At 42.9% G+C, this 22,586-nt stretch overlaps 1 protein-coding gene and 1 gene segment (V, D, J or C); one reads left to right on the top strand and one right to left on the bottom strand.

The window, feature by feature from the left end:
* The window catches only part of LOC112821049 (immunoglobulin kappa light chain-like), a 163,433-nt gene that overhangs the window by 13,038 nt on the left and 127,809 nt on the right, over window positions 1-22,586 (bottom strand). The window lies entirely within an intron of this gene.
* LOC141373505 (immunoglobulin kappa variable 4-1-like) lies at window positions 14,605-15,403 on the top strand. The segment is given in 2 exon segments: window positions 14,605-14,755; window positions 14,970-15,403. Coding segments are annotated over 2 exon segments (468 nt in total).

The raw sequence follows: 22,586 nt of genomic DNA, 5'->3' as shown, positions 1-22,586 counted from the left end.
TGTGTGTGTGTGTGTGTGTGTGTGTGTGTGTGTGTGTGTGTGTGTGTAGACATGTAGACATATGTCTTCCTTTGGCCCGGCTTTATCATCTGGTTTTGTCATTAATAAGTTAAGTGAATCTTTGACATGTGTTCATAATATATATGCATGATAACTGTGTCTTAACTTTTTAAAAAACTTATACCTTAAAAATATAAATGGAAAAATTTCACAATGGAAGGACAAAGAAGAGTGAATAAAAACACACAAATCCAGCCATACGTATGCCGCTTACATGAGATGCAGCTCAAACAAATACATAAAATGATTGGAAGAACAAATGCAAAGGAGGAAGACGTGTCAGGCAAGTGCTGACAGGAGGAGGAACGGTATGTAATGTCAGAAACACTGAATTAGAGGAAAGAGCACTTCCAGGGACAAAATCCAACATGGTAAGTGACACATAACAACAACCAATTGTAAGACTGAAGATCCTAGACTGTGGAAATATATTCATATGAGATTCATTTGTTTTTGTGAATATCTTCTGGGAGCCATGGGATCAAGGCAGTGGGTACGGTGACTGCCAGTTTGCCTCAGCACAGGAGATGGGTAGGTCTTGGGACTCAAGGAGGGGCCTTTCCCTTGGGACTCAGGGATCAGTAGGGGCTGAGAGAGAGGCTGAGGGTGGTGGTGGTAGTCCGAGAGGCGGGGAGGGTCAAATCATATCTGACATCATGAATGTCACTGGCAGGGCAGTGCCTCCAAGCCTCTAATTTATGTTCACACTCACGAATGTTCGTATAGTAGAAACAGTCTGGTCAGGTTGCTGTTATTAAATGGAATGAAATGCTTTCAGTCTACTGTGTCCATTTCCTCAAGATTCAGCGAGCAGCGAAGCTTGTTAGGCCTCGCTGGAGTCAGGTGCTCACCCCTGGGCTAGGAAAGAGGGCGCCCCATGACATTCTCACCTGACTGTATCCAATCAGAAAGGAGAAATTCCTCAAGAGGTGAGGTCAGTGTGCTCTTAGAAAAGGCAGGGATGCAGTTAAAAGGGAATATCCATTGTTCTCTGTTCCTTCGATGTATTTTGAACCCAAAGCTGGTGAATTATGATATTTTGACTATTGATCAGTTCTTACTCACCGTTGTGCTTTCAGTGACTAACAAATGTCTGGCATCCAGACACGTTTACATATTTATTGAATAAATGGATGAAATGAACAAGGATTGTTCAGGAGTCAGGGGAATCGGTTTTCTCTTTGCTCTGATGCCCTCTCGTCTTTGGTAGTTTCTGAAACCCTGGAAACTCACGGTGGTGCCTTAAACTGGGATTGTCTTCATGACAGCCGACCCTGAAACCCTGTTAGAATGAATAGAAAATAGACTCGGTGCTTCCTTGGAGGGGTTTTGTAGGTCATGGACTGTTGGAACTGGAAGTGACAATCTGTGTCCAGCTCCATTCATAACAAACAGGAGAAAACTGGGTCTCTAAGACAGGAAATGATTCGCTCGGGGCTACATAGGTAGGGAAGGACTGGGTTGGCGGAAGCACCAGACGTCCTGCCTCCCAGTTAAAGCACCTCCGTCACATTTCCTGAGATGCTTGACAAAATACTTGCAGACCAGGAAAATTCTTTGCAGAGTTGCTGTCTGGTCCAAGTCGGAGGGGACTTTTTAATGCATTTTCTGAAATCCAGTGAAAGACTGCAACACGGACATGTTTCTTTTTTCAGCATGACCACCGCTGTAGGACTCAGTCAGGATACCACACACCATTTTTTAAAGCTGGAAAGAGCTGTTAACTATTTGACTTTTATAACTGAGGAAACCAAGGCACCCTTTTAATGATATTAAGGTTGCAGGCACACAGTCAGGGTCTACACCTTTGCCTTCCAGGAACCAGTCCAGTGATTTTCACTAAATGGGGCTGATGCAGCCAATCTGCAGAACGCTTCCAGTTGGTGCAAGAATAATCTTTAGGCTGGTGAGTGTATTAATTAAGGGCAATAATAGCTACTCTAATGGATATGCTCCCAAGCTTGAACAATTTAATGTATTAGAAATTTATTTTTCACTTGTATAAACTTCTGGCAGCAGAGGGTGGGTTCTCTTTCATGCTGTCCCTGAGACACCCAGGCTGACAAAGACCATCTTCAGCATAAGGCTTCTGTCGTGAATTGCAAGACTACTGATTATGAAAGAAAAATCAATCTCAGAATCCCCCACTGCCACTGAATTGGGCTGGACCCAGACTAATGTGGAAGCTTTGGGGATGAGGAGCTTTATACATAATAAAGTTCTCCATTGCTGCCAAGGAGTCCATGGCCATTTAAGGAGAGAGTGAAAATTGCATGAACACAAACTCTCCAAGTGGGTCACGCAATTCCTTTGGTAATGTGATTTACCATACTTCCCACATCCTGCCTTGTTTCATGGGATTTTGTAATCAGATTCTAATCTTTCTGCTAGAGACTGAACAACTTCAGGCAAGTGACCTCATCCAGGTAGTTCGGTATTCTCCATTGTGTCTTGATACTGAGTATTCAATGATTGCTCTTTTGAACTGAATTTGATAAATATGTGTGCTTGAGAATATATCACATTGAAGCTACTTGGATATATAATTTAATTAGGAAAAAATTAGAATTTTTATGGATTCATCAACAAATGTCTTTCCCTCCCTCCCTTCTTCCCTCCCTTTTTAAAACAAAACAAAACAAAACAAAACAAAAACCTCCAGGCTGGTATTGCAGCGGTCCAGTATTATGCAGATGGCAGTAACATAATGTGAGCCCATGAGATATGACAAAAGATATGATGGTATGTATCGATCCCTGAAGAAGATGGAGAACTAGATATCTTATGAAATATTTTCTAGATGGGTTTGGAGTCTCTCCTGCTCCGTGTCACGTGAGCTTCATTCCAAAAGGTGCCACGGCCTATTTATATCTCCCAGAGCAGTAAGACAGTGACTAAGGTGGGAGACAAATTGTAGCATTGAGACTCACATGGAATAATCACACAGAAAGAAGATGATAAATACAGAAAGTCCTTCCTTCTAGACAGGTCTCTTCTGTTCTAGCCTGAGAGATTACTGCTGACTATTATGTCTTCCCACGGGACTTGGGACTTGACTCCTCATAGTGTTGGCATCAGGACAGATGATTGGAGTAAAGGGGGTTGTCCAGCTGGTTGGCAGGTGCTGCTCTGTATGAGCCCATGTGCTCCAGTTAGGTTATCCCTGCTCAAGCAGAGGGAGGAAAGTGCTGGAGATCAACAGGAAGGATAATCTCTAGGGAAATAGCAATAGGCACTGGATGCATAGACCAAGAAGAAAAGTGCATATACTCTTGAGTCAGAAACCATATGGAACTGAGAAAGAAATGTTCAGGATCAGATGGATTCACTGGTGAATTCCGCCACATAATTAAAGAAGAATTGATACCCAGTCTTTCCAAACTCTTCCAAAAAATAGAAGAGGAGGGAATATTTTCATACTCATTTTATGAGGCCAGCATTACCCTCATGCCAAAACCAGACAAGGACGTTGCAAGAAGAGAAAATTACAGACCAATATCCCTGATGAACACAGATACAGAAATCCTCAACAACATATTAGTAAACTGAATTCCACAGTGCATTAAAATCATCATGCACCATGGTCAAATGGGATTTATTCCAATTTCCTAATTGGAAAAGAAAAAGTAAAATTGTCTCTATTTGCAAATGACATGGTCTTAGACATAGAAAACCCTAAAGACTCCACCAAAAAACTCTTAGAACTAATAAGCGAACTTGGTAAAGTTGCAGGAAATAAAATCAATATACAAAAATCAGTTGTGTTGCTATACACTCATAATGATCTGTCAGAAAGAGAAATTAAAAAAACAGTCTCATTTACAGCTGCATCAAAACGAGTAAGTCCAGAACTATGAGAGGAGACATTTCTGTTGTTCCAGTCACCCGTATGTGACGCTTGTTGTGGCGGCTCTGGGACACTCATACAGGTGGAGAGACCATGAAGGGACTGTGGGACCCGAAGAATGACAGGAAACTGCCTGGCTTTTCTTTTTGTCTTGTAAATCACAGACCGGGTGCTGGAGCAGTTTGTAACCCAGCAACACAAATGGACATAGATGGATGCTGACTCTCTGGACAGAAGGACTAGAAGGGGAGCCTAGAAGAACAAAACATTTAGATGATGACCACAGAGACAGCCAAATATCACAGAAAGGATTGTGGTCCCACCTTCGCCTATGCCAGTAAAGGCCAAGTGGGGAGCCCAGCTGGCTACCCTTTCCAGGCTGTAAGGAGGCACCCGACCGCCTGTGGGGATGGTGTCTGAGAGGCCTTAGTGGGGAGCCAGGACTCTCATCCCTGCTGCGTGGTGAGGTGACAAGGATGTCCATCCCCCAGTGCTAGTGGAGAGCACACAGGGAGCCTGGAACAGCAGCAAGGCATTTTTCCCCCTTTGTCTTAGTCCGTTCTTCCTTGGGCTGCTCTAACACAACACAGGGCAGGCAGTTTACTTTATTTTTTTTTAAAGATTTTATTTATTTATTTGTCAGAGAGAGAGAGAGAAAGCACAAGCAGGGGGGAGCTTCAGGCAGAGGGAGCAGCAGGCTACCCCCTGAGCAGGGAGCCCGACGCGGGGCTCAATCCCAGGACCCTGGAATCATGACCTGAGCCGAAGGCAGACGCTTCACCGACTGGCCACCCAGGCGTCCTGGGGTGGGCAGTTTATCTACAACAGAAATGTAGTTCTCACAGTTCTGGAGGCTTGGAAGTCTAAGGTCAAGGTGCCGGCGGATTCAGTGTCTGATGAGGTCCTACTTCTTCCATGGATGTTGTTTCGCTGTGTCCTCATGTGGTGGAAAAGGAATGGGAGTTCTTATAAGGGCATAAATACCATTCTTGAGGGCTCTGCCCTTATGACCTAAACACACCCAAAGGCCTCACCTCCAGATAGGGTCACCTTGGGCATTAGGTTTTCAACTTCAGAATTTGGAGGGGGTTGGGGAACGGGATGGAGAGGAACCTGAGTCCTGGGGCGGCAGTTCTATCCCTGAACCCCTGCCTCAGGTTCTGTGCGGAAAAAAACACTCCCTCATGTCATCGGGCTTCTCTGGTTAGATTCCTACCATGGGTGGTCAGATGAAATTACAACTGGTACGACTTTCTAACATTTTTCTTGCATTGAGGATTATAAGTGAGTTTGGTCTCTACCTTTCTTTATGTTGAGTCTTTGATTTTGGTATCAGGATTATCCTAGTCGCATGACATGATTTATATTTCTAAATAATGGTGGTTTGCCCTCCTTTACTATTTCCTGGATAAATTTTTTAAAACAGATTTTTTTTTGAGGTTTTGCTAAAACTTAATTAACCATACATTTATGTGGACCTTGATTTAAGCAGAGTTACTGTAATGGCAGTGTTTAGAGACAACCAAGGAAGTTTGAATAAAAACTGGGAATCAGATGATATTAGAGACTTACTTTTAATTCTGTACCATAGTATCATAGTTATTTTTAAAAAGTCCTTATCAATTAGCAGTGTACTAAAATTCTTGACGGATTGGCTTCAAAATACTCCTCTGTGTGTGTGTGTGTGTGTGTGTGTGTGTGTGCACGTGCGCGCGGGGGGGGTATGTGATCTATCTTTGTATACGGTTGGCCATTTCTATAAACATTAAAAATGAAAATAATATTAGAAAAGAACAGTGTCCCTGCTGACTCACCCCAGTGAAGTCAGGGTGCAGTGGTGAAGTTCTGCCAGTAGACAGCAGTGTTGTATAAGCCAACAAGCCTACATTCATCTATCTAATGGGTCCTACTGAGGTTTCTAGGTAACACATTTTTCTAGTGTTACAAGCCAGGTGAGATTGTATTGCTTTTAGACCAAAAGCCATGGTAATATTAGAAGAGCAAAAACAGCAGGTATAGAGCAATCATAAATGATTTTTAAAATAAGTGATTTATAAGTCCTATAGAGAATTTAGGTAGATGGTAAAATCAACCCCTGTAAACTTATTACCCCTGTATAAACATTTGATCTCTTTGTCTCTCTCTCTCTTTCCTTTTCTCTACTTCCACCTCTATTTCTCCATCTCATCTGCCTACCTGTATTTTTAACATACATATTTTTTCTTAGCATACATGTATTATATGTATTTTATATATATACATAATATATAAACATTTTATATATGCGCTTTTACCAATGATTTTGGACTTTGATTTGTTTAAAGACTTATTTATTTATTTTAACGAGAGAGGGGGAGAGAGAGAGAGCACGAGCAGGAGGGGCAGAGGGAGAGGGAGAGAGAATCTCAAGCAGACTCTGTGCTGAGCATGGAGCTCGACGCGGGGCTCAGTCTCACAACCCTGAGATCATGACCTGAGTCAAAACCAAGAGTCAGATGCTTAACCAACTGCGCCACCCAGATGCCCCTTTTGGACATTGATTAAAGAAATTATATCATAAAGACCATCATTATAGTTGATGTAGTTCCATCTATAGAAAGATTAAGAGATTTTTTTTGTCTATAACAATTAAGCAACATTCTTCAACCAATACCATTGTATTTTAACTTAAATTGACTTAGGTTATCTAAAATCATTTTAGGGAGAGGTTGTGGAATATGATCTATAGAAATAATACCCTGTCACTGGGCCAACTTGGGTTAGAATCATTTCTTGTGTGATTGTGAACAAATTACTTAATTTTGGGGGGGCTCCAATTTTGTTATTTTAAAAAGGCCTGTAATATGAGCATTTTTATGAAGTAACAAAACCTAAAATTAGATGGTCAGTGTTAAAGAGCTAGTTTCCTTTCTCAGCAGGTCAAGATGACTCTAGAATTTGTGCACAAGTTAGTCTATTTATCCTTTGCTCCTTCCCCCCAAAGTATTTGGGTTTAGTTAAAAATCTGTAATGACGTTAGAAAAATAAGAATAAAAAGGCAGAAACCACACTGAGATAAAACAACAATGCTAACCATAAAGATTAAAACAGGTGTTTAATGATCCAAAAAGAAAAGAAAAAAACAAGATCAGACTTCAGTAAAAGTCCACTTCTGCTCTTCTAAAGACACAGGTACAAAAATGAAAAAGATAAGCTGCCCACTGAGAAACTAGTCATAAACCATGAGTGTGAGAGAAGAACTGAATGCAGAATGTACAAAGAACTCTCACGGTCAATAGTAAGAAAACAAACACGCCAATAAAAACTTGGCCAAAAATGCGAACAGATTCCTCCTCAGGGAAGATCGACAGTAAAGTCACAAGACCAGGCTTGAGCAACGGGAATGCTCATACACTGCTGATGGGGACACACTTTGGGAAACTGTTGGGCGGTTCCCTATAAAGTTAGGTATACACCTACCTTATGACTATAGTCCGTTACTGCCTATCTATCTCGTCAAGCAAAACTAGAGCCGTAGTGGAATCTTACTCAGCAGTAAGAGGAATAGACTACTGATGACACACAAGAAGCTGGGGGAATCGCAGTGCTTTCTACTAAGTGAAAGAAGCCAGACTCGAAAGCCTGCACACAAGTATGGTTCTGCTTATATGACATTCTGGAAGAGGTAAACTGGAGGATCAGAAAACAGATCAGTGGTTGACCAGGGCTGGAGAGAGGGGAGGTTGCCAGCAAAGGGACTCAAAGGCACTTTTAAGGGCGATGGATCTGTTCTCTGTCTTGAACATGGTTGTGGTTACATAGCTATGCACTTGCCAAAATTCATAGAACTATACACTAAAAAAAGGTATATGGTTTTACTGTAGTAAACTATATCTCAGTAAATGTCATTAAAAAAATGCTGTGATTGCGCATAAAAGCTGATGCTGAGCTTCTTGGAAGCCAATAAAAAAGAAGTAAATGTGCTAACTTACATACTTCTATCTACAAGAAAAAGTTCCATTTCTCTGTGTGACTAAATGTTTTCCTAGTATCAAAGTTGACAATTTCTCTCTTGGTGACATTGCATAGGAGTTGTGCATGGGATAATATTCTAAATAACAATTTCATAGAAATTACAAAAGTGGAATTCATATGACTATTTCCTATACAAATGTTGACTGTGGATAGAGGACATCAGGTGGTAAGGCTGATGTGTGGCCTGGGAATCCGGTGGATTATCCACCCAGTGACCTTAGAGGGATTTTTCCTTGGTGAATGCACCAGAGCCGAGGGGCCACCTCTTAGCCTTGCTTGCTTATAATCCCCTGCTGCTGTTTCAGAGCTGGATGGATTCATCCTAATGCCAACCCAAAGGCCAATTTATTCATTTGCAACCAAAAGCCTAACCATCTAGCAAGCTGGAGGGTGGCATCCTCTGGCCAATACACTCGTTCCCAGCTTGAGGAGGCATGGTGAATTGTTGCTCGAATATCAACTCAGAGATTTGATTAGAACACCGACTCTGTGTTTTATGAGTTGAATGTGACACTGGGTAAATGACCTAACTTTCCCTAAGCCTCAGATTTCTGAAATGTGGGAACAATAACACCTCTCTTATAAAAGGTGCTGTGAGGAGTAAATAAAATAGTATATATGAATTACTTAGCATAGTGCCTGGGCATGTAATAAGTTCTTAGTACATATTGATTCTAACTGGGTAGCCTCACTCACAGCAAATTTGCAGATAGGTGGTTGATGAGCAATAGGTCTTTTGGATTATTATCCTTTGAAACCAGAGTGATCTTTTTTTTTTTTTAAAGAAACTAGATGTAATTATTCCCCTGCTTAAAAGTCTTCAAGGATTTTGCATTGCAGTTAGAAACTCCTTATCATATTCTCCTAGGTGGTTCTCATTTTTGGCCACCGTGGTTGGAATCTCCTAGGGAACTTTAAAAACTACTGATGCCTGTTTTTAAACCCCTAGAGATTGTGATGAAACTGGTCTGGGTGGTGACTGGGCATTGGGATTTTCATGAACTCTCCAGGTGATTCCAGTGCGATATGACCTGACCCCTCCCTACTGTCTAACCGCCTGTCTCACCACGGCTTCTCTCCCTTCAGCTCCAGCCACCAGGCCTCCTTTCTGATCTGTGTGTTGAGTTCTATCTCCCCTCGGGAGGACCTAGTTCTTCCTCACTACTGAGCCAGATGCTACCAACCCTTTCTGTGCCAACCCCACATTCTACCTGTTAGCACCCCGGCCCCTGATCAGAACATGGCGTCCTCCTTCATATCGGGAATCTGGAAGTTTGGAGGGCTGGGAGTTTAACAATTAGAATCTTCTGTCACTGGTTGTACTTGGAAACGTGTGCATCTTTAGATATCAATTACAATATTCACAGGGCTAATCTGGTCTTCACAGTGAAGATGTGTAAGTCTGAGGTACTCAGAAGCCATCCAGGCTCTTTGGAGCCCTTTATGCAGGGTCAGGACCAGAGTGAGGCAGGTGACAAACTGGCTTCAGGCACAAAATTTAAGGAGGTACAAAAAAAAAAAAACCTTCAGTAATTCAGATAAATAATATTTTAATGCAATATTTAAAAATCAAAATTTATGCAAAAATGCATGATGAAAAAGTATCGGAATTGGAAGGAAAGACTGGCTCTATCTTGTGGATAAAGAAATATCGATGGGGACTGTTTTATCTCGTAGCTGTAGTGTACTTGGGAGAAGTTGATTCTGCTTGCTTTCTTGGGTTGTATTTCTCAAACTAGGGTGATAGGGATTTCCAGAAGTATACAATTTGTGACGAAAGTATTTTACAGTAAAACACAAATAGACCAATCATGGGAAAGAATGCAAAATTTTCATGAAGGATTAAAAGAAATCAAACAGAAAACTGAGGAAATGTTTCCTCAGAAAGCTTTAGGGTGAGTCCTCAGAATCCTGGAAGAGACACATTTTGTTTATTTGGCCACTGGTGGGATCAGTGAGTGCGAGAGGCAGGGTCATAAAGCTTGTAATTAAAAAACATCAGAGTACAAGACAGTAGAGTTGGAATAATACGCAGATTAGCTTGTGGCTCTACTGGGCTGCAAACTGGGGGGATGGACTTGAAATAATGGGAAGAGCCTCAAGTCTGATGAACTTCATAAATGACCTTACACAAAGCTTTCCTGGCTGAGCACCTGCTCCCTAGTGCAAAATGAAAATGTTGGGACAGAGGAGGTGTAAGGTTCTTTCTAGTTTTAATGTTCTGAGATATTTTAGGGGCACCTGGGTGGCTCAGTCAGTTAAGCGCCTGACTCTTGATTTCGGCTCAGGTCGTGATCTCAGGGTCGTGAGATCAAGCCCTGGGTTGGGCTCCCCGTTCAGCCACAGAGCCTGCTTAAGATTCTCTGCCCCTCCCTCGCTGCTCATGCTCTCTCTCTCTTTCTCTCTCAAAAAAAAAAAAAAAAAAAAAAAAAAAAAGAGGTATTTTGAAAGACAAAGGCTCCTTAGACATCTTCCTTTAACATGTAAGGCATGAATGTGACCAGCAGAGGGCAGCAAGTGCCCCCAACCCCTCACCCCCACCCCTGCCCTGCCTTGTTTTTAAAGTAATTTTCTAAAATTTCCACCCGCCCAGGGAGGAGTTGTGGTCCTATAAAGGAAACTGTGTTTGAACCATTTGACAAGAGCCAGTGATGAAAGAGATTCTCCTTTTCTGTTTTTAAATTTTGTTTTGTTTTTACATCTGTAAACTAAAAAGACATTCTTGAGACATTTTCTTGGCTCTGGGACTTTACTCTCTCTTGGTTTGGCTCCTGCCTCACTGGCCACTCCTTCTCTGTCTCTTGCTGGTTCCTGCTCATCTCTCTGACCCTTACATATTACCTGACAGGGCCTGGTCCCTGTTCCTGTATTTACGCTCACGGCCTCCTGACCTCATTCTGTATCCGAATTCACATCCATATCCCAGACTGCTTTCCCTGAGCTCCAGACTCACGTATCCATCTGCCCAAGGGACATCGCCAATTGGAGTTCTAACAGGACAAAGTCCAGTATGTCCAAATCGAAGTCCTGATTTCTGTCTCCTCCCTCAAAGTTGCTTTCCCTCACTTTTCCCGATCTCAGTAAATGACATTTCAAATTTTCTAGTTGCTCACGTCTTTCATTTTTCTGTCCCAACTCACATCCCATATGTCATCAAAATGTATTTGTTCTACGGTAAAATATGAGCAGAATCTAACCACTCTTCATTGCAGTCACCACAGGGTCTCCTGACTAGACTACCAAGAAGGTGGACATGTTCTGGGCTGGATGGAAGTATAAAAGGATGTTAAAATGGGACTTTTGGGGTATTTGCTTTGTAAGATGCCCCAGAGGTCTATAATAATACAATAAGGATCAAGTGAACAAGCTTCTTACATAACCTGACCCTGAGTTGCTTCATACCCCTGCAGGATCCGACTGCTACTGCTGTTCTCACCTCATTTCCCTGACCGTGCTACCTTAGGTACTCAGGTCACAGCTGAAAGGCCCCGTTTATGTGGAGTCTCACGCTTCTCCTCTTGGCAAGCTTGGTCTATGTGCTCATATGTCCCGGATGTGACTGTGGAATTTTGCGGACTGATGGTACAATTTTCACACTTTTTGTTTTTACCAAATCAATAACGATAATAATGAGTTTCCTAGACTCTAAGATATGTCTTCGATGTAGAATGTTAGTATTACAAGTATGGAAATTTTGATTTAAAATCTGCACTAAAATACATTTATTCATTCTAAAAAAGCCACTTTGCTAGTGCCAGTCATAGTTTGAGTCTATGCCTTCTTTTGTAATCCATGCCAGACTCATTACTTCTGAGGATTAATAAATTATTTGGAAGATTATCAAAGAAATACTCCTAGCTTAATGTATGGAATTGATTGGTGACTGATTTATATCCTGGGACATTGTACAGTATGTGAGCTTCTTCCGCAACCACCCCTCCACTCCCCTCCCGCGATGCCGAAGGGAGACATGAAGTCTCCGCTGAGTGGGAGAGTCATCAGGGACCCAAATCTGCCAGATTATTGACTTCAGAGATTAAAAGCCTAGTGGATAGGCAATAGGTGGAGAGGATTTCAAGTAATTTTAAAAAGAGACAATTCGATGGGTTGGCCTGATTCCCTGTCCACTAGGGTTAACCATTCCAGTTTTCCTAAGAATGAGGGTTTCTCAGGGGCTGGGATTTCAGTGCTAAAATCGAGAAAGTCCTGTGAAAACTGGGTCGCGTGGTCCCCTATCTATCTGTGCACTACTCTGCTCTTGTGAGGAGACCAAGGTTCAGGGAAGGGGAAAGAGATAGAAGTGAAGACAATTAGTGTTTCTGTGAGCCATAGAGAGCTTTGAGAAAGGAAGAGAAGTGATCGGAGTGGGCCATTGAGAGGACAGTGGGGAGACAGAAACAAGTGTAATGCTTGGAATTCTTAGAGGCCTAAGTGGTGGGGCATGAGGTATGTGAAGAGTGTTACCAGTCAGGGTTCTCCAGAGAAACAGAACTAGTAAGATATGCATGGAGAGGGAGATTTTGAGAATTGGGAGTGTGGGGACTGGCAAATCCAAAATCTGTAGAGTCGGTTGGCAGGCTGGAAATTCAGGTTAGTGTTGATATTGTAGCCTTGAGGTCGAAATTTGTAAGCTGGCAACTCAGGCCCAGTTTCTATGTTGCCTCTTACGGAAGAATTGCTTCTCCTTTGGGAAACCTCAGTCTTGGTTCTTAAAGCCTTCAACTGACTGGATGAGCGCCCCGCCCCCCCTCCCTTATGGAGGTGTTCTGTACAGATAAATGTTTCTGTGATTTGTCCCACATAACCAACCACCTGGGCCCGCATGCACATAGGCGGGCTAAAGAATGTTATTTGTGAGACTCGTGCTGTGTGAATAACCTTGGGAGCCTCATTGTTTAAAATATATTGGGTGGCCTCCAGGTCTGGCCCTTCTGTTCTGGATGCCCCTGCTCCAGGCGGGGCTGGCCCCTCAGAAGGGAATCTGGGAGGGGAGGCAGACACACATAGCGCAGGCGCCTTGAATATATAGAAACATGATAACGTGGAAATGTAGCTTGCTCCAAACTGCACGTAGGCGAACAAATGTTTAATTTCAAACCCCGTGTTTTCCCCTATAAATATGGCCCTTGTGGGGATGGTCAGCTGGAAGTGTCTCCTAAGGGGAGGACGCTCCGCCCAGGCCTCTCAATCCAGACTCCAGCCTGGCTGTCTCCACGGGGCTTCCCCAGCTGGTGAGGTGGGTTGTTGTAAGTACCCGATTCGATGTCACTTGGCCTTATTCTCATTTTTTGCCTGCTATTCCCTTCGTCTGTGTGTAGATTCCTTTCCTCTTCTGTTTCTATTAGGTTTCTAATAATAATTCTAATAATAATAATAATAATAAAATTTTCTTTCCTTTTCGAAACCGAAACAGGGCTATGGTAAATCTTTTGGGCAGAACGGGTGGGGACTCTGTGTTATGTAAGGGCTACTAATGTAAATGTTAATCACACCCAAAAAATACCTTCGCAGCAACATCTAAACTGGCATTTGACCACACCACTGGGTGCCCTAGCCTACTTGAGTTGACACATAAAATTAACCGTCATCAGGGGCAAACTGAGGGGTGGGGTGATGGGAGAATTGACCCTTTGTGAGGATGAGGTATGGATCCCCAAGTAGGGTCTACTTGATAACAGGGGCTAGCTGGGTCTTAGGAAATGGCTCATGCCACGAAGCGGTGCAGCGGCCATGCGGACCCCCATAGAACACCCAGTGTGCCCCCTGACAGAGGAAGCCTCAGGCACCTGCCCCAGTCAGAGAAAAGATGGCGGAAGTGTCCGTAGCTGGACTTGTGTACCCAAGGCCACAATAACCTCTCCGCTCCTTACTGGGACTGCATGCTCCGTGTCTTAAGGGAATTCCACCCCTGCCCCCTTCCCTCTGCTTAAGAATGAACAGCAGGACGAGGAACGGGAAAAGGAAAGTTTATACGGTACCCAAGCAACCCTGAGCTGACTTCTCAAACCACTGGGTGGAACTGAATTTTCTTGAAGGCACCTAGATTTCATAAATTGGTTAATTTAACACAGAACGGAAATATTGAACCGAAAAGATAGAGTAACTAAAATTCAGGACTCAGACTTCCCCTAGCTCAAATGAGGGTCCCGCATGTCTCCCTGAAGTGAGTAAATTCTGGGCCTGTCTTCCATCTCTCTGGTCCTTCCTTGCACAGCCCGGGAACCCGAGCTCAAGTGTTTGCCACGTCCTTACCCATCTGCAGGAGAAAAATGGCCTTAGAGCTCAACATTTTCTGGTCAGAGGTTTTTATAAAAAGTTGGGCCCAAAATTCTCCACTTTCTTTTTGTGCCTTCCTATCCCTTCCCCCCTCCCTCCCATTGTTTGTTTGCTTCCCAGCATATTTTATTATTTTCCCAGGGTTATTGATATGAAGAACCAAGCTCATCATTTCTGGAAACTGAACCCATTTAAAAACATTTTTGAATTTAAAATAGAACCTCTTCATTAGATCTTGTAGCAGTTTGTCATTTTAGAACTTCTAAGTTGTTCTAAGAGATTCTAAGTTGACCTTTGTGTTTTCTTTTCATGCAACTCTCTTTTGGGGATATTTTTAGCTCTTTAGATTTCCACTGGGTACTTTCACAACCCACCGCTCATGTAATTTGCTTCTTTACTCACTGATTACTTTGCATAGGCCCCTCCAGGCCCAGGCCAGCTGCTCCGGTTTTATAAGAGGGGCCTTTGCTACGTGAGCTGAGCTGCATTGGGCAGGCAGGGACAGCAAGATGGTGTCACCGAGGCAGGTCCTCATATCCTTGTTGCTGTGGGTCTCAGGTGAGAAATTGAAAAGTGCCATAATCTTTTTGGAGTAGTGTCATTTTAGAGTTAAAAAAATTTAAGATATATAATGAGAAATCCTGGCTATTTCCAAAATAGACCCAATTATGTACTGACATGTAGTACCATTAGAAAGCACATTTACAATGACATATTTCGGCGTGTCGGTGATAAAGTGTGTCTGTCTCATCATTATCTATTCTGATTGCAGGTGCCTGTGGGGAGATCACAATGACTCAGTCTCCAGGCTCCGTGGCTGTGTCTCTAGGTCAACGGGTCACCATCAACTGCAGGGCCAGTCAGAGTGTGAGCAGCTACGTAGCCTGGTACCAGCAAAAACCTGGGCAGGTTCCCAGGCTCCTCATCTATAGTGCATCCAACAGGGCCACTGGCATCCCAGACCGGTTCAGCGGCAGTGGGTCTGGGACAGACTTCACCCTCACCATCAGCAGCCTCCAGGCCGAAGATGTGGCGGATTATTACTGCCAGCAGCATTATAGTACTCCTCCCACAGTGCTTCAGCCTCGAACACAAACCTCCTCCCCAGGGCCACGGGTCAGGGAGGCTTTGCTGCCCCACCTGCTTCCTCCCCACTCAGCCCTGAACATGTGCATTCCCGTATCTGCCTGAGAAGTCACGTCTCCTGACTCACTCCTTGGAGGGCTTCTAAGGCCCAGCAGAAAATAAAGGGAGTTGGCTTTTCCTGCATTCCTTTTTGTGGGAGATGAGTGAAGACAAATGCTGGGAAGATGTCTTAGGGATGCCGTCAGGAGTCTTTGTGCCCCAGGAACCTGCACGTTTCCCAGGGACCGACGGCAGGAGTGAGCCAGGAAGGTCTGTCTCTAGCCTCTGACGAAGCTTACTTCTCTTCTCTCTTCTCTCCTCTCCATTTCTCCCAGGCGTGCTCATTCTCACAGAGGCAATTCTCTCATTCTTTTTTTTTTTTTTAAGATTTTATTTATCTGTTTATGGGGGGGGGGACCGAGGGAGATGGAGAGAATCTCAAGCAGACACCCCGCTGAGTGCAGAGCTGACACCCACTCCATCTCACGACCCCGAGATCAGCAACTGTGCTGAAACCAAGAGGCGATGCTCAACCAACGGAGCCACCCAGGCGCTCTGATTCTCTCAATCCTTAACCCTGTCACTTTAGGAACAAGGGATACTGTTCTTCAGCAACCTTTCTCACCATCTGTCACCTTTTTTCTTTAAAGTCATCCCTTGGGCATTCAGGTCTAATCTTGTGACCGAAGGAAATCAAGGCTCTAAGTGTGCCATAACTTGAGTCCCTTGGAAAACATTTCATTAACATGTCCAATTCCATGTGAAAAGAGAACAATTTCAAGCATCTTCGTATTACTTCTTCACCTCCTTCTGAAATACATGGGTTGATGAATTCGCTTTGGGAAAGACCGCAGCAAACCTGGTCACTCTTACCTACAAAACAGCTTCTCAAATAATTAGAAATATATTTCAAGGATCGATATTAAGGGATTCATATCATTCATTCAAGGTATGTTTTCTGAGCCCTTCCTCTGTGTCAAGAGCAAAGACATCGGCTTTCGCCCCAGCTGGGAGAGCCAGACACTAAACAACAGCATCAGTAAATATTTACTATGTTATGCTGGAGGAGCTACAAAGGAAAATAAAGGAAGGAAGGGAATAAAAATCTTGCTGGGAATTCAGCCGAATAGGGATCAAACCATTCTGAACACCTACAAACTCAACAGGAGATCGAAGAGGAGAGTAGCAACAACTCTCTGAACAGAGAAGCGACCACTTACTGGAAGGTAGGACGTGCGGAGAAGTGAATCCGAGGCGATATTCGGGAGGAGAGACGGCGGGGGAGGGGCCTCCGCCGGCCGCTTCTGGCAAGTGATAGAGCCGCAGAGCACAAAATCGGACCTTTTAGACGTCGGCTGGGCTGAGGGACGTCGCTGCAGTGGCTAAGCAGGGGGTGGAATCCTCCCGGGACAGTGTGGTCTCAGGACTCTTGGGGTCACAGAAAGACCGGGGGTACCTGAGTGCGCCAGAGCTCCCAGGTATCGGAGCGGGGAAGCCGGCTGCAGAGACGGAGCCGAGGCGCGGGCTCTCAGCTCGGGGTGGCCTTAAACTGTGATCCGCGGCCCAGTCAGGCCACTGCTCCTCCAGCAGGGACCCAACAAGCGGCAGAGCGGGGGAGACTCCCCTTCCTTCCCGGGGAGGAGCGGTGCGGGAGCGCACCGCAGGGATCTGCTGGGTTTGGAGACTCCACACGGGGTCGGGTGCCAGAGATAGCAACGCTCGGTCACAGTCCGGGTGAGCACGGAGTGCAGCCGGAGACCGGGGACACGGGAGTGACTGCTTTTCTCTGGGGACGCACTGAGGAGCGGGGCCCCGAGTCCTCAGCTCCTCCGGGTGGAGATTGGGAGGCCACCATTTTCGCCCTGGTCCTCCAAAGCTGTACCGAGAGCTTGCAGGGAACAAAAGCTCCTGAGAGCAAACCCGAGCACCTTGCTTAGCCCGGACTGACAAGGGCGGGGCAATTCAGCCTCCGGCAAAGACATTTGGAAACCACGGCAACAGGCCCCCTCCCCCAGAAGATCAGCACGAACAGCCAGCAAGCCAAGACCAAGTTTACCGATCAAGAACGGGAGAACTCCAGCGCTAGGGGAATACTGCACATAGAATTCATGGCTTTTTTTTTTTACCATGATTCATTAGTTCATCAAAGTTAATTTTTGTTGACTGTTTTTTTTATTTTATTTTTCTTTTTCCCTTTTTCAACCAACATCTTATCAATCCCTTTTTTAAAAAAAAAAACATTTTTTATTTTTCATTTTTAGAGTCATATTTTATCCCTTCATAGTAGTTACCCTTATTTTTGGCATATATATATAAGTTGTTCTCTCTTTAAAATTTTGAGAGATACAGTTTCTTCTAACAGATCAAAATATACCCTAAATCACTAGTGTATGGCTTTGTTCTAGTCTCCTGCCTGATCACATTCTCTCCCTTTTTTCTTTTTTTTCTTAAATCTTCTTTCTTTTTTCAAATAACTTCTTATCTTATCAAGTCCTTTTATAAAATCTTTTATAATTTTCATCTTTACAGTCATCTTCCATCCCTTCATTGTATCAACCCTTATTTTGTACATATACGTCTTTCTTCCTTTAAAATTTTAGGAGGCACTTTTTTCTAACAGACCAAAATACGCCCAAAATCTAGCGTGTGGCACTGATCTATGCACTAGCCTGGTCATATTTGATCATATTCTGCTTTTTTTGTATTGTTCTGTTTTTGTTTTTATCTTTTTTTTTTTTCTCTTTCTTTTTTCTTTCCTTCCCTTTCTTTTCCCCTGGTTTCAGGTCTTTTCTGATTTGTATGGAGTATATTTGCTGGGGACGTTGTAAACCTGTTAACATTTTGTTCTCTCATTCATCTATTCTCCTCTGGACAAAATGACAAGACGAAAAAAATCACCTCAGCAAAAAGAACAAGAGGTAGTACCGTCAGCCAGGGACCTACTCAATACGGACATTAGTACGATGTCAGACCTAGAGTTCAGAATCATGACTTTAAAGATACTAGCTGGGCTTGAAAAAAGCATGGAAGTTATTAGAGAAACCCTTTCAGGGGAAATAAAAGAACTAAAATCTAACCAAGTTGAAATCAAAAAGGCTATTGATGAGGTGCAATCAAAAATGGGGGCACTAAATGCTAGGATAAATGAGGCAGAAGAGAGAATCAGTGATATAGAAGACCAAATGATGGAAAATAAAGAGGCTGAGAAAAAGAGAGAGAAACAACTACTGGATCATGAGGGCAGAATTCGAGAGATAAGCGATACGATAAGATGAAACAACATTAGAATAATTGGGATCCCAGAAGAAAAAGAGAGAGAGAGAGGGGCAGAAGGTATATTGGAGCAAATAATAGCAGAGAACTTCCCTAATGTGAGGAAAGAAACAGGCATCAAAATCCAGGGGGAACAGAGAACCCCTCTCAAACTCAATAATAATAGGTCAACACCCCGACATCTAATAGTAAAACTTACGAGTCTCAGAGACAAAGGGAAAATCCTGAAAGCAGCTCGGGAGAAGACATATGTAACCTACGATGGTAGAAACATTAGATTGGCAACAGACCTATCCACAGAGACCTGGCAGGCCAGAAAGGACTGGCAAGATATCTTCAGAGCACTAAACGAGAAAAATATGCATCCAAGAATACTATATCCAGCTAGGCTGTCATTGAAAATAGAAGGAGAGATAAAAAGCTTCCAGAACAAACCAAAACTAAAGGAATTTGCAAACACGAAACCAGCCCTCCAAGAAATATTGAAAGGGGTCCTCTAAGCAAAGAGAGAGCCTAAAAGCAGCAAAGATCAGAAAGGAACACAGACAACATAGAGTTAACAGTCACCTTACAGGCAATACAATGGCACTAAATTCATACCTTTCAATAGTTACCCTGAATGTAAATGGGCTCAATGCCCCAGTCAAAAGACACAGGCTATCAGATTGGATTAAAAAACAAGACCCATCAATATGCTGTCTGCAAGAGACTCATTTTAGACCCAAAGACACCCCCACATTGAAAGTGAGGGGGTGGAAAACCATTTACCATGCTAATGGACACCAAAAGAAAGCTGGGGTGGCAATCCTTATATCAGACAAACTAGATTTTAAAACAAAGACTGTAATAAGAGATGAGGAAGGACACTATATCCTACTAAAAGGGTCTATCCAACAAGAAGATCTAACAATTGTAATTATCTATGCCCCTAACGTGGGAGCAGCCAATTATATAAGGCAATTAATAACAAAAGCAAAGAAACACATTGACAAGAATACAATAATAGTGGGGGACTTTAACATCCCCCTGACTGAAATGGACAGATCATCGAAGCAAAGGATCAACAAGGAAATAAAGACTTTAAATGACACACTGGACCAAATGGACTTCACAGACATATTCAGAACATTCCATCCCAAAGCAACGGAATACACATTCTTCTCTAGTGCCCATGGAACATTCTCCAGAATCGATCACATCCTAGGTCACAAATCAGGTCTCAACCGGTACCAAAAGATTGGGATCATTCCCTGCATATTTTCAGACCACAATGCTTTGAAACTAGAACTCAATCACAAGAGGAAAGTCGGAAAGAACTCAAATAAATGGAGGCTAAAGACCATCCTGCTAAAGAATGAATGGGTCAACCGGGAAATTAAAGAAGAATTAAAAAAATTCATGGAAACCAATGAAAATGAAAACACAACTGTTCAAAATCTTTGGGATACAGCAAAGGCAGTCCTGAGAGGAAAGTATATAGCAATACAAGCCTTTCTCAAGAAGCAAGAAAGGTCTCCAATACACAACCTAACCCTACACCTAAAGGAGCTGGAGAAAGAACAGCAAATAAAGCCTAAACCCAGCAGGAGAAGAGAAATCATAAAGATCAGAGCAGAAATCAATGAACTAGAAACCAAAAGAACAGTAGAACAGATCAACGAAACTAGGAGATGGTTCTTTGAAAGAATTCACAAGATTGATAAACCCCTGGTCAGACTGATCAAAAAGAAAAGAGAAAGGACCCAAATCAACAAAATCATGAATGAAAGAGGCGAGATCACAACCCACACCGAAGTAATACAAACAATTATAAGAACATATTATGAGCAACTCTATGTCAGCAAATTAGATAACCTGGAAGAAATGGGTGCATTCCTAGAGATGTATCAACTACCAAAATTGAACCAGGAAGAAATAGAAAAACCTGAGAAATAGAAAAAATAGAAGCAGTCATCAAAAATCTCCCAAGAACAAAAGCCCAGGGCCAGATGGCTTCCCAGGGGAATTCTATCAGACATTTATAGAAGAATTAATACCTATTCTCCTGAAACTGTTCCAAAAACTAGAAATGGAAGGAAAACTTCCAAACTCATTTTATGAGGCCAGCATTACCTTGATCCCAAAACCAGACAAAGACCACATCAAAAAGGAGAATTACAGACCAATATCCTTGATGAACATGGATGCAAAAATTCTCACCAAAATACTAGCCAGTAGCATCCAACAGTACATTAAAAGGATTATTCACCACGACCAAGTGGGATTTATCCCTGGGCTGCAAGGCTGGTTCAACATCCGCAAATCAATCAACGTGATACAATACATTAATAAAAGAAAGAACAAGAATCATATGATCCTCTCAATAGATGCAGAAAAAGCATTTGACAAAGTACAGCATCCTTTCTTGATCAAAACTCTTCAGAGTTTAGGATTAGAGGGTGCCTACCTCAATATCATAAAAGCCATCTATGAAAAACCTACCTCCAATATCATTCTCAATGGGGAGAGGCTGAGAGCTTTTCCCCTAAGGTCAGGAACGCGGCAGGGATGTCCACTCTCACCACTGCTATTCAACATAGTATTAGAAGTCCTAGCCACAGCAATCAGACAACAAAAAGAAATCAAAGGCATCCAAATCGGCAAAGAGGAAGTCAAACTCTCACTCTTTGCAGATGATATGATACTGTACGTGGAAAACCCAAAAGACTCCACCCCAAAACTGCTAGAACTCATACAGGAATTCAGTAAAGTAGCAGGATATAAAATCAATGCACAGAAATCAGTGGCATTCCTATACACCAACAACAAGACAGAAGAGAGACAAACAAGGAGTCGATCCCATTTACAATTGCACCCAAAACCATTAGATACCTAGGAATAAATTTAACCAAAGAGGCAAAGGATCTGTACTCAGAAAACTATAAAATACTCATGAAAGAAACTGAAGAAGACACCAAGAAATGGAAAAACGTTCCATGCTCATGGATTGGGAGAACCAATATTGTGAAGATGTCAATGCTACCTAGGGCAATCTACACATTCAATGCAATCCCCATCAAAATACCATCCACTTTTTTCAAAGAAATGGAACAAATAATCCTAAAATTTGTATGGAACCAGAAGAGACCCCGAATAGCCAGAGGAATCTTGAAAAAGAAAAGCAAAACTGGCGGCATCACAATTCCGGACTTCCAGCTCTATTACAAAGCTGCCATCATCAAGACAGTATGGTACTGGCAAAAAAACAGACACATAGATCAATGGAACAGAATAGAGAGTCCAGAAATTGACCCTCAACTCTATGGTCAACTTATCTTTGACAAAGCAGGAAAGAATGTCCAATGGAAAAAAGACAGTCTCTTCAACAATGGTGTTGGGAAAATTGGACAGCCACATGCAGAAGAATGAAACTGGACCATTGCCTTACACCACACACAAAATTAGACTCCAAATGGTTGAAAGACCTAAACGTGAGACAGGAGTCCATCAAAATCCTAAAGGAGAACACAGGTAGCAACCTCTTCGACCTCAGCCGCAGCAACTTCTTCCTAGAAACATCGCCAATGGCAAGGGAAGCCAGGGCAAAAATGAACTATTGGGATTTCATCAAGATAAAAAGCTTTTGCACAGCAAAAGAAACAGTCCACAAAACCAAAAGACAACCGACAGAATGGGAGGAAATATTTGCAAATGACATATCAGATAAAGGGCTAGTATCCAAAATCTATAAAGAACTTATCCAACTCAACAGCCAAAGAACAAAGAATCCAATCAAGAAATGGGCAGAAAACATGAACAAACATTTTTCCAAAGAAGACCTCCAAATGGCCAACAGACACATGAGAAAGTGCTCAACATCGCTCAGCGTCAGGGAAATCCAAATCAAAACCTCAATGAGATACCACCTCACACCAGTCAGAATGGCTAAAATTAACAAGTCAGGAAATGACAGATGTTGGTGGGGATGCGGAGAAAGGGGAACCCTCCTACA

This window comes from Callorhinus ursinus, unplaced genomic scaffold, assembly GCF_003265705.2.
Source record: "Callorhinus ursinus isolate GAN/ISIS: 27379988/994484 unplaced genomic scaffold, GSC_fseal_2.0 scaffold10, whole genome shotgun sequence".
NCBI lineage: Eukaryota > Metazoa > Chordata > Mammalia > Carnivora > Otariidae > Callorhinus > Callorhinus ursinus.
The sequence above is the reverse complement of the archived record's forward strand: the minus strand, read 5'-3'. Positions and strand labels throughout refer to the sequence as shown.